Source organism: Armigeres subalbatus, chromosome 1 (assembly GCF_024139115.2).
Source record: "Armigeres subalbatus isolate Guangzhou_Male chromosome 1, GZ_Asu_2, whole genome shotgun sequence".
NCBI lineage: Eukaryota > Metazoa > Arthropoda > Insecta > Diptera > Culicidae > Armigeres > Armigeres subalbatus.
The window spans coordinates 10,922,597-10,938,608 of record NC_085139.1 but is presented as its reverse complement, the minus strand read 5'-3'; the positions used below and the strand labels follow the sequence as shown (position 1 = coordinate 10,938,608).

At 39.4% G+C, this 16,012-nt stretch overlaps 1 protein-coding gene across 1 annotated transcript in view; it reads left to right on the top strand.

Moving 5' to 3' along the window:
* LOC134205952 (uncharacterized) overlaps nt 1–16,012 on the top strand; it is a 58,036-nt gene that overhangs the window by 37,110 nt on the left and 4,914 nt on the right. Inside the window, exon 6 of the mRNA XM_062681654.1 lies at nt 9,185–9,328. Coding sequence (XP_062537638.1) covers nt 9,185–9,328 — 144 coding nt within the window. The remainder of the gene's footprint in view (nt 1–9,184; nt 9,329–16,012) is intronic.

The window sequence follows — 16,012 nt, the reverse complement described above, 5'->3', positions numbered from 1 at the left end:
AATTTTCAAATGTTTCATACAAAAAGTGTGACATACGGGGGAGGGCGGGTTGAAAATGTCTCATTTTTGCGTTACGCAATTAATGGATCTTTCCTTTTCTCTTGTGTCCGGTTAACCAATCGCTTTATAGAGCTTTGAGAATAATGCACAGTAACATGGTGTACCGTCAGTTATCGTAAATACGTCGTGAAATATCGTACAGGAGGTGAATATTACCAATGGTTGCGGCTTTCTCCTCTTCGTCGGCCAGGAATTCCACCCATGCTCGCTTGTCCCTTCTGCATCAGCATTTGACTTCCCATTCTAGAGCCAAATAACGCTAACGGCACTCAATCCTAAAGCAGAAGGAGTCACTATTTTCGCTGAATGTGCAGTGTGATGTTGAAATTAAAATTGAAGGTTTCGAAAAAAAAATTAAATTCAAATGAAACTGGTGATCAAATCAATCGGCTTCTGAATGCATATGTGCTCATCATTATCTAAATGTGAGCTTGATTGACAGAACTAAACGAACACAAAAGGCGATTCTGATATGAATTGTTGATACTTAGCCTATGTATCACTTGAGCCACATGTTCGTGCTGGACATACTTGAGAGTACTTAGTCCATGACAATTCAGATATTCGACAAATGTCAAAGACGATGTCCGATATCTATCTTATGCAACGTACACACCAGTCAAGCAGTTTGACGAACATTGACTCCGCCCCCAAGAAAACGCTTCGGTTGCTGCTTTGTTTGAACGTGTATGAAGTTGTTCGAACAACCATTTGACAGTAGGCGGCTCGGTTGGAAGAAAATAAAACGGTTTGATTTTGGTTTGAGTTGTCGGGGGTGGATTCAAGGTTCGCCGAACATGTTTGAGCATTTGTAGTGAAGTTGTACAAACCCCCATATATTTTTTGATGGTTGGTGCTCAAGTTGGCGCTTCGGTCGTTCGTGTGTGATATTGTTGGTCGAATAAATTGATTGTTTGTGCCGCTGTTGGTAAAACTTGATGGATATTTGAATAAACGAGAGGTGGAGTAATGTTGTTCCAACTGCTTGACCGTTTGTACGTTCCATAAAGCTAAGGACACACCTGTGGTACTTGTACCATGGTACAAGAGGACAAGAAAATTATACCAAGACTGTCTTTGATAAAGATAATAATCGGTACGGAACTCATATCAAGATTCTTGTACCATGGTACTTATACCACCAGTGTGTCATTAGTATTATTGATCTTTCATTTCACGTGACTCGCTATACGCAACTTCGCCAACGCAACATAATTTGAATTGAGCGTCAGCAGGCCATGACTTACAATACGTTTGCAAAGCAATCAGTTTTCCTCTGATTAGTTACGGACGACACGTAAGTACTATTTTGTCCCCGACAATTACCTAACGCAGAGGTTCCCAAACTGTGGGTCGCGACCCCCAGGGGGGTCGTGTGCTGTGCAGTGGTGGGTCGCGAAAGACTATTTTTTTGTTACCACAAATCCATGCCATATTTTGAATTAGGATCTAGGTAATGATTGGATGATTCAACGGCCTTTTTTTTGTTATACGATATTTGGACAAGTAGAAAGAAGTCCTATACAATCCAAATCTTGGCCTCGAGCCCAATCTAAAACCAATCCTAATCCAATTCGATTCCAATCTAAATCAAATCCAAATCTATTCATTCAAAATCCAAATTCAAAATCCAATAGTCTATTCAAAATCCAATTAAAATTAATTTCAAATCCAATCCAAATCTAATTCAAATCCAATTCTCATCAAATCGAAATCCAATTCTAATCAAATCGAAATCAAATTCAAATCAAATCTGAATAAATTTCAAATGCAATCCAAATCCAACCCAAATTCAATTCAAATCCCATCCAAATCCAATCCACATCCAATTAAAAAAAAAGGTGCAGACGGGTTGTACACAAAGGTGACGTTGAACTACGTAGTTGTATGTAATGTACAGGTTTTCGAATTTTCTGTGCGATGAGACAAGCAAGCGTTTTTCAAGTCCAGTGTGAATCAGCTTTCGTTGTTTATCCTGTGCTCCTGAGATCGAGTGAACATTACGAGCCCTGATGATGTATATAATCTTCAAACCAACATTTGAATTAAGAATAAATAAGAGTAAGAATTGTTCGATAATTGTATCTCGATTGGAATCATTGGTAAATACTACGATTGAACTTATTTTCATATATAACACCAAAACACAATGCCAAACATCCGATTGAACTTCATTGTTGACAATAACTTGGTATTAGTTAGGTTTACATTAAAATGATAATTTCTTGGATAATTTTGTGTTAATTATCAAACAATTCCAAAATTTGAAAAGTTATCGTTGATGACAACTAGTAGGCGAGACCTGAGAAGTTATCAAATGATATTTCCAATAATTATCGTATGAGAATGGTTCAGCACAACCCTGGCTGATAGTATACCGCTACAACCATTACCGATGCAAACTGGAGCAGAGACTAAACACCCCCACAAAGTTAGTTTAAGACCCCGGTAGCTTATTACAGTAAAGCCCATCGTAAAAGCTGGACTGTCAACGGCGTTTGGTGGTCATCCTATGGAGGAAGTCAGAGTAGACACGACAATGCAGCTTGAAAGCTTATTGATAATAATTATTATTCCTTCACGTGAGTTGCGTCGGACTTTGCGTTTACTCCAGCAGACACCTAGGAATCAGCTAAAACGAGCTGAAAAAAGTTTCCCAGAACGCATCCACTGCAACAGCGAAGAAGATTCCGAGCCCCTCTACAGTAGGGTGCCAATGGAATGTATGGGAAAAATGTGTCGTTGAAATTAAAAAAAAACAACATTGCTAACAAGTTTCATTACCCCAAAATATGACCCCATGCAAAATTTGAGCTTAATCAGACATGATTTAGGGGTGCCTAAAATTCATCAAAGTTTTGAAATTTTTACCAAAGGAAAAGTCGAAAATCGAATTTTCGTTTTTGATGCCAAATGACTTAAAAATGCATGAAACGTCGAGATCTAATGTTACTTTAAAAGAAAAAAAAAGTTTTTTTTGTTTTTTTTATGTCAAAGGACTCCAACTTGTTCTCCGGTTTACACTTGCATTTGCATGGGTTAAAATTTCAAAACTTTGTTGAATTTTACCTACCCCTAAATCATGTCCGATTGTCCCAAAATTTTGCATAGGGGGATATTTTTTGGCTACGAAAACGTTTTCGTGTCGTCCGGTGTTAAAATTCGATGAAAAAAATTTCCCCAGAAAGGTTCTAAGAGAAAAAACCGATTTTTTTCAAAAAAAAAATAAAAAATTTGAGGTAACATCAGATCTCGACGTTTCATGCATTTTTAAATAATTTGGCATCAAAAACAAAATTCGATTTGGTCTCCAGTTATCCTTGCGAACAAAGGCGCAGAATCCGGAGATGGCGAGATCGATTCTTGATCCGATCTAGGGTGTTTTCGGGTGGGAAACATTCTCGACACACAGGGCATAGTGTATCCATTGACTTTGCAAAGATACATACTAATGCAAAGACGGTCATAGAAAGCTTTCAATTAATATTGCGGATCTTTTTAAAATTCTCCATTTTGCGGATTCCTCTATGTTCTTCCGCAACTGTCAAAGTTCTACCGCAACCTGAAAATCTTCAATACACTGAAACAAAAATTTATTATTTGTCGTTCTCATCGAAGAATGCCATGCCAAACAGCAGAGAAAAAGTATGAAGTGTCAGCTGCTATAGTTTGAAAATTGAACCGGAAAGGGGAAAGTTTTCTCTGGAACAGCAATAACTAAAGAAATGATTAAAGATTACTAAGTTGAAAAGCAGCCCAAGTTCTAGTTGGAATGTAGTGCTATGGAAGAAGAAGCTTACGATGCACTTACGAGATTAACTGATTTACCGAAACCGAGTGCTAAACTTTTAGCAAGTTTTCAATAGTAAATATTATCATACATAAATATTGTAACACAATGGAGTTGGTATTCACGCGGATGATATGAAAAAAACGCGTAAATCCCAAAATATGTCTGAATAAACCGTGGAAATCCCGAAATTCAAGTGAAAAAAATTGCATAAAATGCGATGCCTGTAAAAATAACCGCGTAAAAAATGACTTCAGTGTACATCGGGTATGGAGCGTTGACTCTTACTTGATCGAATGGCCCAAGAAAATTGAAGATCTAGCGAGAAACGGCTGAGATATTAACGACCAAAGTCTATCATATTTTCGTGACGTTTTTCTATTTTTTGCAATCTTTTTTCAATTTTGCAATAGAAAAGACAGACGTAGTTCTACGTCAAAAAATGACGAAATTTTGACAAATACAATGATGGGATAAAAAGCAATTTGTGCAATTTTATGATTTGTCCAATCCTATGCGAACTCATTTTTATCTAATTTCACAAAATCAATGCATTTAATACCTGGTGGGTCGCAAGCAATATGGGATTCAGCTAGGTGGGTCGCATATCCAAAAGTTTTAGAACCTCTCACCTAACGTATTCGGCTGGTCATTTTCCGGTGGCACGAGGCCACCCATTTGGCAATCCTTTCCGGGCATAATGTAGACCTCACGTAAGTCTTTCGGTGCGCTTGATAGCCTGGCTGTTTTCCAAATTAACCCTTAAAAGACTGGGAGGACACTTTGCTTATACATTTGGTCATAACTTTTGACACAGTGGACCGATTTTCATAATTTAAACAGTTATACAAATGCCTTCTGGTTCTAAGATTCCAGTCCGGAGAAATGGTCGGAAATATAAGGGACACCTCACATATTTTTATAGATAAATAATCCTATATTAATTTTCAATAACAATATTCCACTGAAAATGGCTCGAAATGATAAAAGTACTAACAGATGATTGGCTGGAATCGATATCTGGACATCAACGGACTCATATCGCTTACAATATCTGACATATCGGAACCGGAATCTCCGGTATCCGGTTCCGGAGGACCAATTACAAATTTGCGTGAAACATATCATGCGACACATCAAATGACACTGCCGCGACGAGATATGACCAATGAAGCTATAATTCAACCGTTTTGAGCCCATGTGGCCACTCTAGCACAGGTTCCGGTACGCCGGTATCCGGTTCCGGAGGACCAATTACTAATTTGCCTAAAACCTATCATGCGACACATCAAATTACCCTGCCGCGACGAGATGTGACCAATGGAGTTATAATTCAACCGTTTTGAGCCCAAGTGGCCACTCCAGCACAGGTTCCGATACTCCGGTATCCGGAGGAACAAATCCAAATTCAAGAAGACCCTATCATGCGACACACCAAATGACACTACCGCGACGAGATATGACCAATGTAGCTATAATTCAACGGTTTTGAACCCATGTGGCCACTCTAGCACAGGTTCCGGTACGCTGGTATCCGGTTCCGGAGAAATATATATATATAAGTTTATTATAAGTTGAGTTGTTCTCACTCACTTAGCACTAGGAAGTTTGGCTTAAGCCACGGGACAAGCGAGCATGGACGGACTCTTTCGTCAATGAAGAAGAGAGAGTCGCAGCAACCAGAAACAAATAGTATTTTGATCATAACTTCTGAGCCCGTAGTCCGATCCGGACAATTTTCAATAGGAAATAACTCTGCGCCGAATGCAATCTGTTGCGAGCTAAAGTATTTTGGCCATATCTTCCAAGCCCATAGTCCGATCCGGCCAACTTGCAATAGGATATAATGAGGCAGGATACTGCGTCGAATGCAACCTGTTGCGAGGATTCGATTGAGGGTAAGTACAAAAAAGTGAGCTAAACTTTTTGCTCTTTTGGTGCGCACACACACACACATCACCTCAATTCGTCAAGCTGAGTCGATTGGTATATAACATTATGGGTCTCCGAGCCTTCTATAAAAAGTTTGTTTTTGGAGCGAACATATAGCTTTTACGTATACTTAGTATATGAGAAAGGCAAAAAGAGCGACCTGACTGTATGCGATAACTGGCGAGGCATTAGGTTGCTGTGTGACATTCTTAAAATTCAATGCCAAGTTATCTTACCCTGGATTTGAAAGAAGATCGTTGCCACTTTCCGGCGGCAGCAGACTGATTACATGCTGGAAGATTCTGTGTGGACCATATTATCACTCTCCGCATCATTCTGGAGCAGGTCAACGAATTCCAGAGTCCTTGGGTCGTCACAATTTTGATAACAACCATAAGAAATAAAACAAACAAAGAATCTATCTCAGTGTGCGTAAAGAAATCAAATAATTTTGAACCTTTTTAAAGGCACAGGATTATCGGTAACGGTAAAGATCTAGTGACTAGCTTTTAGCGACAAAAGTGAAATAAAATTTTCCTCGAGGACGGTGGAAACCTCCGATGGATCGGAAATGGTACGGTCAGGCAATTTGAGATGTATAGGGCTATAGAATGCGGGTTGTGCCGGATTGACGAAGTCAAGGAAGTCCTCTCATTGCTTGGGTTTTCTGATTATGATTTTTCAATGCATCTACCTTTCCCAGATGGCCAGGGAGAAGCCTCGCGAGAGTTTCGAGGGCCTTCCTTCTGGTCTTTACAACACGATGCGTTTCGTCCGACAGCCAACGAAGGCAGTTTATGTCTGAGTTTCCTACTGGTATGTGGGATATTTGAACCAGTGGCTTGGAGGACGATCTTGAAGAGGTCGGGAAACGTCAGCGGGGTACTTATACTCAACTGCTCATCGGATGTTATTGTCAAAGGACTCCCAGTCTTGGACATCATAACGACCATCGCAACACTACTTGTTCGACATCTTCTCGTCCCCTGAGCGGCAGGACAAGCGGAAACGGATATTTCGGCACGAGATCGCTGTGCACGTGGCCCAACATAAATGGAGAGACCCGTTCGACCATTGACCGAAACATTGTTCAGAAATCTCGTGAATCGACCGACATTTCCGGTCATTATTCAGCACCCCACTTGTCACCACCGTTCGCAGTACGATACCGGAGCTAGAGCGTCGCCAGCCTCGTCACGAACAGCAGAACCAATCAACGGACATGCAAAATCAATTTAATTCAACCAGCAATACCCGACCAACCGCAGGTACCGACTGAATCCATGTGACGTAACACAAACAACAACAAATACATAATAAATGAGCATGTAAACATATTTGGCAGTAGGAAGTAATTACTTAAGGACATAGTTGGAACAGTACCACGATGGCAGTCAATATGGCCCCACAACTCCCACACTCCTCTCCCACCAACATTCGAAGCATCAAATAACATCGAACAAAAGTTTAATATTCAAATTACTGGCCTGTTCAATAATTTATTATTGATACTCCACCTTGGATTCCCCGTAACGCTGGGTAGACACCTTTGCGTGGTGTGTTACGGTGTAAGATCTACCATGGTCATATTGTCAGCTACAGGCAAATCCTGACCCACCCAATACCTTCTCCAATATCCAACTCCGTGGTACTTCTGAGGGTGTCGCTGAGTCGAGGGCCTCTCGTTAAGTAAGTACTACATCAACACTTCCTTCCCTTCCCAAGTTACGGTGAACGGTTTTCCTCAACAGCCGACTCAAAATTGTGTTCTAATGTTTTTTTACATTTCCCTTTTATTTTAACCAACTTTTTGTTTATACAAACCTTGCGGTTCCCAAAACGAATCGATTAGGGAAAAAATATTGCAAATCGGTCAACCCGTTCGCGAGTCAAATCGTCAGGAAGGAAGTCTCAACTCATTTTCATTATATAGGCTAGCAGACCCGACGAACTTCGTTTCGCCTAAAATTGGTTTATTCTCTGCTTAGTTCTCGAGTTATATAGAAATTTCTGTTTCATTTGTATGGGAGCCCCCCCTTTCCAAAGGAGGGAGAAGTCTCGAACCATCTTAAGAACCTTCCCCGGCCCCAAAAAACATCTGCATACAAATGTTCACGCCGATCGGTTAAGTAGTTTCGGAGTCTATAAGGTTCAGACAGAAAGAAATTCATTTTTATGTATATAGATTAAGATTATTTTATTATTTTTATTATTTTATTTAATATCACAAAAAAAATATAAAAAAAAGTCTTGAGTCTTTTATAATCTGGCATAGACATATTGCACAACACATGATTTTACTGTGATTTCTTATAAACCTTATTTCACAATGCAGGCTTTTAGGAATTATTTGTCAGTGACAAATTTGGATAGTAGAAAATACGCACTGTCATCGTTGACTAACATCAGGATTAATCATGATTAACGTGCGTGTGAAAATGCTCCGATTAACTAAAACTACTGAATTCATTGTGTCGCTGACATCATTCAGTGCACTGCGTTTCTTGGATGTATTCTAGGGTGCCAATTTGTATAACAGTTTCTTGTGATTTAAAATTAAATAAATTGTATGTTTGATTATGATATATGCACCTTGAATTTCTAATACTACAAACACATGCCTATTATTTAATTCATTCCATGACACAACTGTTCCAGACGGTTTCGATGTGAATGCCAAAAATATTGTCACGAATCAAAGCTACCGAGCTTGCTCCAAACCATGACTACAACCCAGTCATATTTGCGTTGCGTAGAGACTGCTCGAAACAGACAACATTATTGACTCACCAGCCTACTACAGAGCTCTTCCACACGTCCAGCAATGTGTTTGTCGTTGTTGGCGTTGACGCCGACGTCGTTGTAGCAGAAGCCGGTTCAAACAAATTTAATGTTACCGGCCGGTTGCACTCCCGCCCGCCACCACTCCGCTCCACTGATCGTGTCAAGTAAGGCCGATATTGCGAGTCATGCGACGACAACGGCCCAACCGCCCAGCATCGAAATTGCAGCGTCCGTCGTCGTCGTCGCCGTCGTAGGTCCGGTCCGGGTGGGGCACAGTGCATTGGGGGGCGCCGGCTTGGGGGCATTGTGTTTGAGGGGGCTATTGATTTGCTGTGTCTGTCTCATTCCTACCGTCTCGACCGGGCGCGTGGAAGCGTTTTTTTACTGCCCCGGCCCCAGCGGTATATCTCGAAAAAACGACGAACGTTCAGCGTCAGTTGATTCGTACCCTTCGCTGGTTGAAGATCAAAGTGTGGTGCCTTCTGGTACAGGTCGTTTTGTTGCTTAATTAGTTTGATTTTTCTGCAATCTCACTACAAAACTCGGTTAGTTTTTTAAAAACTAGAGGTGTATAATTAGTTACAACGAGTCTTGAAACGTGTTTCTTTTTTCCGTTAGAGAGAAACCATGGATTTCTACTATCTGCCAGGATCTGCCCCGTGCCGTGCCGTTCAGATGGCCGCGGCCGCCGTTGGCGTGGAGCTGAATCTCAAGCTCACCAATCTGATGGCCGGTGAGCATCTGAAGCCGGAATTCCTCAAGGTATGTTCGGGAGCAAAAAAGTGCATGGTGAAAATGTTCTGTGCTTGTCGTGACTCTGAGTGGTGTGCCGAATAGTTCCATCATTGCATGTCTATCGACCTCATCATCCACTTGTGCGGGGGGAAAAACGGGAGGCCACGCTGGCAAACGCCATCTTCTTCCCATTCGATGATGCCAACTTTGGAGATGATTGTTAAAAAAGGTTATTGTCTGCCTCGCGTGTGTTTCTCTTTTGAGACCGTACTTCAGGTCTAAGTTTTGTAACCGGCCGGCAAGAGGTCATTCAAATATGACGTCCGCAGCTCACAATACAGGAGAGATTCCTAAGACTTTTTGAAATTGTGAAAAGCTGGTTCTAATAGAGATAATAATAACATTTTGATTACTAAACAATGAGTGACTTTCAAAATAAAATTTTGAATAAATTCACAGCTGTCAGTTAAATCTATAATTTTTTATGAAAATGTGACTATTTAGTAGATTAGTTTGATTCCCAGATTCCATCTTGAATTTTTCTAATTCAATCTTCAACATTAACCTCGACGTTTTTTTTAAATCTCATAAAATACGGAAAGGTTACTTTCAAAACTAGCTGATCAAAAAGTAGAGAAGTGACTCACAACCAGACCGGCTTTTAGTAGAGAATTAATGATTAATGGCGACGAAAGTTTATGACTCTAACGGATAGGGTGGAGACCAGCAAAGGGAGTAACAGATCGCGTGATCCGCTCGAGTGCGTTCCAAATGTGAAAGTGTCCGCGTCGCCGGTTTCCTGCTTTCGGTTATTTTGTGATCATTTTCAAGCGGTTGGTCGTCTGAAATGTCGAGTGGGAACACAAGTTCACCCTTTTCCAGTGGAGCAACGACAACCAAACGACGAGTGCAATGAGAAAGACAGAGAGCGAGTGGTCCGCTGGATAATTGCGGGCTGCTGGGGAGATCGAGAGCAAAAAGCTGTGGCATTCCAATTATGAACGACACAGCCCATTGCAGCCGTGGGAGTGTTCGCTTCGCGTTGGCCGGGTGTTGGAGATCAAACAAAAAATGTGAATTTGTGTGGGTCGTTCGTGAGGAAATGCAGCTTGGGTTGTGGTTTATGCATGTTACAAGCAAAATCAATGTTAACCAGAGGGGCGAGATACAGTGAATAAAAATGATCTTCAAAAGCCGGTGTGTAGGATGAGATCTATCTTGCTGCGATTTTCTCCAATTCGAATAAATTGGAAGGGTTAAAATGTGAAATATGTATTTCTAAATTTATTGCTTTTTAACTAGTAAAACAGTATGAAGGCCTTGAAAGTGCAGCAAAAAGGAACAAAAACGTCCAATTGACGGGTTTTATTTTTAAATTGGTCGAGTTTCTGCCAAATCGCACCTAGTGTCAACAAAAAACTAGCTATTTTTCGGTCCAAGCTTTCGTTTAGCAGATTTAATTGATCGCAAATCAAATCGGATATCCCTCAACTCCATAACCCAGAATATCCTAAAACAAATGTACGTATGCATTGATATTCAATGATTTCCGTTTTCCTGGTACGAGTATCACAAGTCAGTCAAAAACCCGCTTGGTGCGGTTTGGCAAAACCCCGGCCAATTGTAGTACATGAAGTACGAATTAAAGTTATTAAAGAATTAAAGTTAATTGCTAGGAACTAGAATATGAAAGAATGCGCAAAACTGTTAGTAACTTGAAATGAAGAATGGCACATTTTCCGAGGTTTGTCGTTCACATTTTTTCACAACATTCACCACAATAATTTCTTGCAACCTATTTCGAAAAAAAAAATCTGAATATATATGTAGAATATTTTACTGAAATTTTATTGAAAGTTACAAATCTAAGAATATCAAGAAGTGAGCTCAAATTTACAAATTGCAATTCTTTATATACCTAATATAATAATATTTTTTCGCTTTTTTCAGAAGTTCATGCTAGAGTTTGTTCAATTATTATCATATTTCACATATATTGCCTGGAATTCAATCAAGAATTTGTTGTTGTTTAACAAGTCCAGCAATTATTTCGGTACTACTTCTTTGTGTAATTGCGAATCCGAGAGAATGGAAAACTTTTTGAGGCGAATTCTTAGAACGAATTTCATGAAATCACTGAAGAGAAACTTACGATATGTGATTTTTAAAAAATAATTCCTAAGTTTAGATTATAATATTGAATATAAAAAAACTGATAAAAACTAGCTAGCAAACATTGATATAATAATGAATCTACAAATTTAAAAAAATCTTTAGGTCAATAGGAGAATACTGATTGGTAAAAACTCAAATTCTCAAATCTCATCCACGATTCAAATCAAGCGCGAGGCAAATCTCACCCGACTCATGGCTTACAGAATCGTCCATGATTCGACTCGCGATTAGCATCATTGCGTGATTTTTTCGTGTTCTTCTTCGTTAAATTCATCGGAATAACTTTCTTTGCCTAAATCAATGGATAACAAATCCATACGTAAACATAAAATACGCTTCGAACGAGTGTTGACATTTTTTGGAGCTAAATCATTTTTCGGCGAATGAGCGAGACGATGCGAATCTGCGTGAAAAACTCATGCGCGATGCTCTTTATGCAGAGTCGCAAACGAGTCAGCTCGTGCATGAGGCTTCGGTAAGTGAGATTTGAGCATGATTCTACCAACACTGATACTGATATTCTAGAAGAATCAAATGGTTTCGAAAAGATCTAACGTTCAAACAAAAACATTCATTCAATCATAACATTGTCGAAATTGGAAAACTTGCCCAATTCTTAGATTTGCAGCATTCGGATAAATTACAGGATTCACGATTTGGATCGGGATCCCAGGATCCCAGTCGATCTGTGAAAGGCGAAAGGAAATGATTTATTTGAAACACAGACGGTAAAAATCCATTGAAATCAGGTTAATAAAATGCAAAATCGTTGTATTTGATTTGTGTTTCGTAAACGTTTAGTGTGGCCATGGCTCGGAGAGATGTTTCCAACAAAAATTCATTTATTTGAGCGATAAGTTAGTTTGAACATTTGAAAAGAAAATCGCATTTGTGAACAAAAGAACCCTCATTGATCCACCTAGTGGTGCTGATGCTTTTCTCGTGCATTAGATAATCATAAAAACGAGTGAAACTTTTCTGGAGTATTTTTTTTTATTAGGAAAGTTTGTTTTGGTCATAACTTTTGATTCCATAGTTTGATCTGGCCAATTTTCAATACGAAACAATGGGATAGGATTGCCCGTCGAATGAAACTGGCAAATTGCGAGCGAATCAATTAAGGAAAAGTGCCAAAAAATAAGGAAGTTTTTTTTGCGCACATACATACACACATACAGACATAACCTCAATTCGTCGAGCAGAGTCAATTGGTATACAACACTATGGAGGCCCTTTAAAAAAGTTTGTTTTTGGAGCGAATCAAAAGCTTCTACGTCTCCTAAGTAAACAGGTGAACAGGTTTACGGAACAAATAGGTCTACGAACGCGACGCTCCACATGTAGAAGGGTCTGCCGAACGCACTCCACCAATCTACAAAGCAATTACGGGAATTTCCCTTCGAGAACTCGGAAATTTCCTTTCGGAAATTCGTAGAATTTCCCTAAGGAAATTCGTGAAACTTTCCTTAGGAAATTTGAAGAACTTCCCTTCGGAAATTCGAGGAATTTCCCTTCGGAAATTCAGAATTTCCTTCGAAATTCAGAATTTCCTTCGGAAATTCGGGAATTTCCTTCGAAATTGGGAATTTCCTTCGAAATTCAGGAATTTCCTTCGAAAATCGAAATTTCCTTCGAAATTCGGGAATTTCCTTCGAAAATTCGGGAAATTTCCTTCGAAAATTCGGAATTTCCTTCGAAATTCAGAATTTCCCTTCGGAAATTCGGGAATTTCCCTTCGGAAATTCGGGAATTTCCCTTCGGAAATTCGGGAATTTCCCTTCGGAAATTCGGGAATTTCCCTTCGGAAATTCGGGAATTTCCCTTCGGAAATTCGGGAATTTCCCTTCGGAAATTCGGGAATTTCCCTTCGGAAATTCGGGAATTTCCCTTCGGAAATTCAGAATTTCCTTCGAAATTCGGGAATTTCCCTTCGGAAATTCGGGAACTTCCCTTCGGAAATTCGGGAATTTCCCTTCGGAAATTCGGAATTTCCCTTCGAAATTCAGAATTTCCTTCGAAATTCGGGAAATTTCCTTCGAAATTCAGGAATTTCCTTCAAATTCGGAAATTTCCTTCGAAATTGAAATTTCCTTCGAAGTCGAAATTTCCTTTGGAAATTCGGGAATTTCCTTGAAATTGGGAATTTCCTTTGGAAATTCGAAATTTCCTTTGGAAATCGAATTTTCCTTTGGAAATTCGGGAAATTTCCTTTGAAATTCGAGAATTTCCTTCGGAAATTCAGGAAATTTCCTACGGAAATTCAGAAATTTCCTTCGGAAATTGGGAATTTCCTTCGAAATCGGGAAATTTCCTTCGGAAATTCGAAATTTCCTTCGAAATTCGGGAATTTCCTTTAAATTCAGAATTTCCTTCGAAATTCGGGAATTTCCTTCGGAAGTCAGAATTTCCCTTCGGAAAATTCAGAAATTTCCTTCGAAAATTGGGAATTTCCTTCGAAAATTCGGGAATTTCCTTCGAAATTCAGAATTTCCTTCGAAATTGGGAATTTCCTTCGAAATTCGGGAATTTCCTTCGGAAATTGGGAATTTCCTTCGAAAATTCGGGAATTTCCTTCGAAAATTCGGGAATTTCCTTCGAAATTCGAAATTTCCTTCGGAAATTCGGGAATTTCCTTCGAAATTGGGAAATTTCCTTCAATCGGGGAATTTCCTTCGAAATTGGGAATTTCCTTCGAAATTCGGGGAATTTCCCTGAAATTCGGGAAATTTCCTTCGGAAATTCGAGAATTTCCTTCGGAAATTGGGAAATTCCTTCGGAAATTCAGAATTTCCTTCGAAATTCAGAAATTTCCTTCGAAATTCGGGAATTTCCTTCGGAAATTCAGAATTTCCTTCGAAATTCAGAAATTTCCTTCGGAATTGGGAATTTCCTTCGGAAATTGAAGAATTTCCTTTGAAATTGGGAATTTCCTTTGGAAGTCAGAATTTCCTTTGGAAATTCGAGGAATTTCCTTTGGAAATTCGAGAATTTCCTTTGGAAATTGAGGAATTTCCTTTGGAAATTCGAGAATTTCCTTTGAAATTGAGGAATTTCCTTTGGAAATTCGAGAATTTCCTTTGGAAATTGAGGAATTTCCTTTGAAATTGAGGAATTTCCTTTGAAATCGAGAATTTCCTTTGGAAATCGAGAATTTCCTTTGGAAGTCGAGGAATTTCCTTTGGAAATCGAGGAATTTCCTTTGGAAATTCGAGGAATTTCTTTTGGAAATTCGAGGAATTTCCTTCTGGAAATTCGAGAACTTCCCTTTGGAAATTCGGTAATTTCCCTTTGAAAATTCGGGAATTTCTCTTTGGAAATTCGGGGAATTTCCCTTTGGAAATTCGAGGAATTTCCTTTGGAAGTCGAGGAATTTCCTTTGAAAGTCGAGAATTTCCTTTGGAAGTCGAGGAATTTCCTTGAAATTCGAGGAATTTCTTTTTGGAAATTCGTGAAACTTTCCTTTGGAAATTCGAGGAATTTCCCTTTGGAAATACGAGGAATTTCCCTTCGAAAGTTCGAGGAATTTTCTTTCAGAGATTCGAGGAATTTCTCTACGGAAATTCAAGGAATTTCCCTTTGGAAGTCGAGAATTTCCTTGAAATTCGAATTTCCTTTGGAAATTCGAGAATTTCCTTTGAAGTCGAATTTCCTTTGGAGGAATTTCCTTTGGAAATTCGAGGAATTTCCTTTGGAAATTGAGGAATTTCCTTTGGAAATTGAGAATTTCCTTCGGAAATTCGGGGAATTTCCCTTCGGAGATTCGAGGGAATTTCCCTTTGGAAATTCGAGGAATTTCCCTTTGGAAATTCGAGGAATTTCCCTTTGGAAATTCGAGGAATTTCCCTTTGGAAATTCGAGGAATTTCCCTTTGGAAATTCGAGGAATTTCCCTTTGGAAATTCGAGGAATTTCCCTTTGGAAATTCGAGGAATTTCCCTTTGGAAATTCGGGGAATTTCCCTTCGGAAATCGAGAATTTCCTTTGGAAATTCGAATTTCCTTTGGAAATCGAGGAATTTCCTTTGGAAATCGAGAATTTCCTTTGGAAATTCGAGGAATTTCCCTTTGGAAATACGAGGAATTTCGAAATTGGGAATTTCCTTTGGAAATTCGAAGAATTTCCTTTGAAATTCGAGGAATTTCCCTTTGGAAATTCGAGGAATTTCCTTTGAAATTGAGGAATTTCCTTTGAAAATCGAGGAATTTCCTTTGGAAATTCGGGGAAATTCCCTTTGGAAATTCGGGGAATTTCCCTTTTGAAATTCGAGGAATTTCCCTTCGGAAATTCGAGGAATTTCCCTTCGGAAATTCGAGGAATTTCCCTTCGGAAATTCGAGGAATTTCCCTTCGGAAATTCGAGGAATTTCCCTTCGGAAATTCGAGGAATTTCCCTTCGGAAATTCGAGGAATTTCCCTTTTGAAATACGAGGACCTTCACTTCGAAAATTTGAGGAATTTCCCATCGAAAATTCGGGGAATTTCCCTTTGGAAATTCGGGGAATTTCCCTTTGGAAATTCGGGGAATTTCCCTTTGGAAA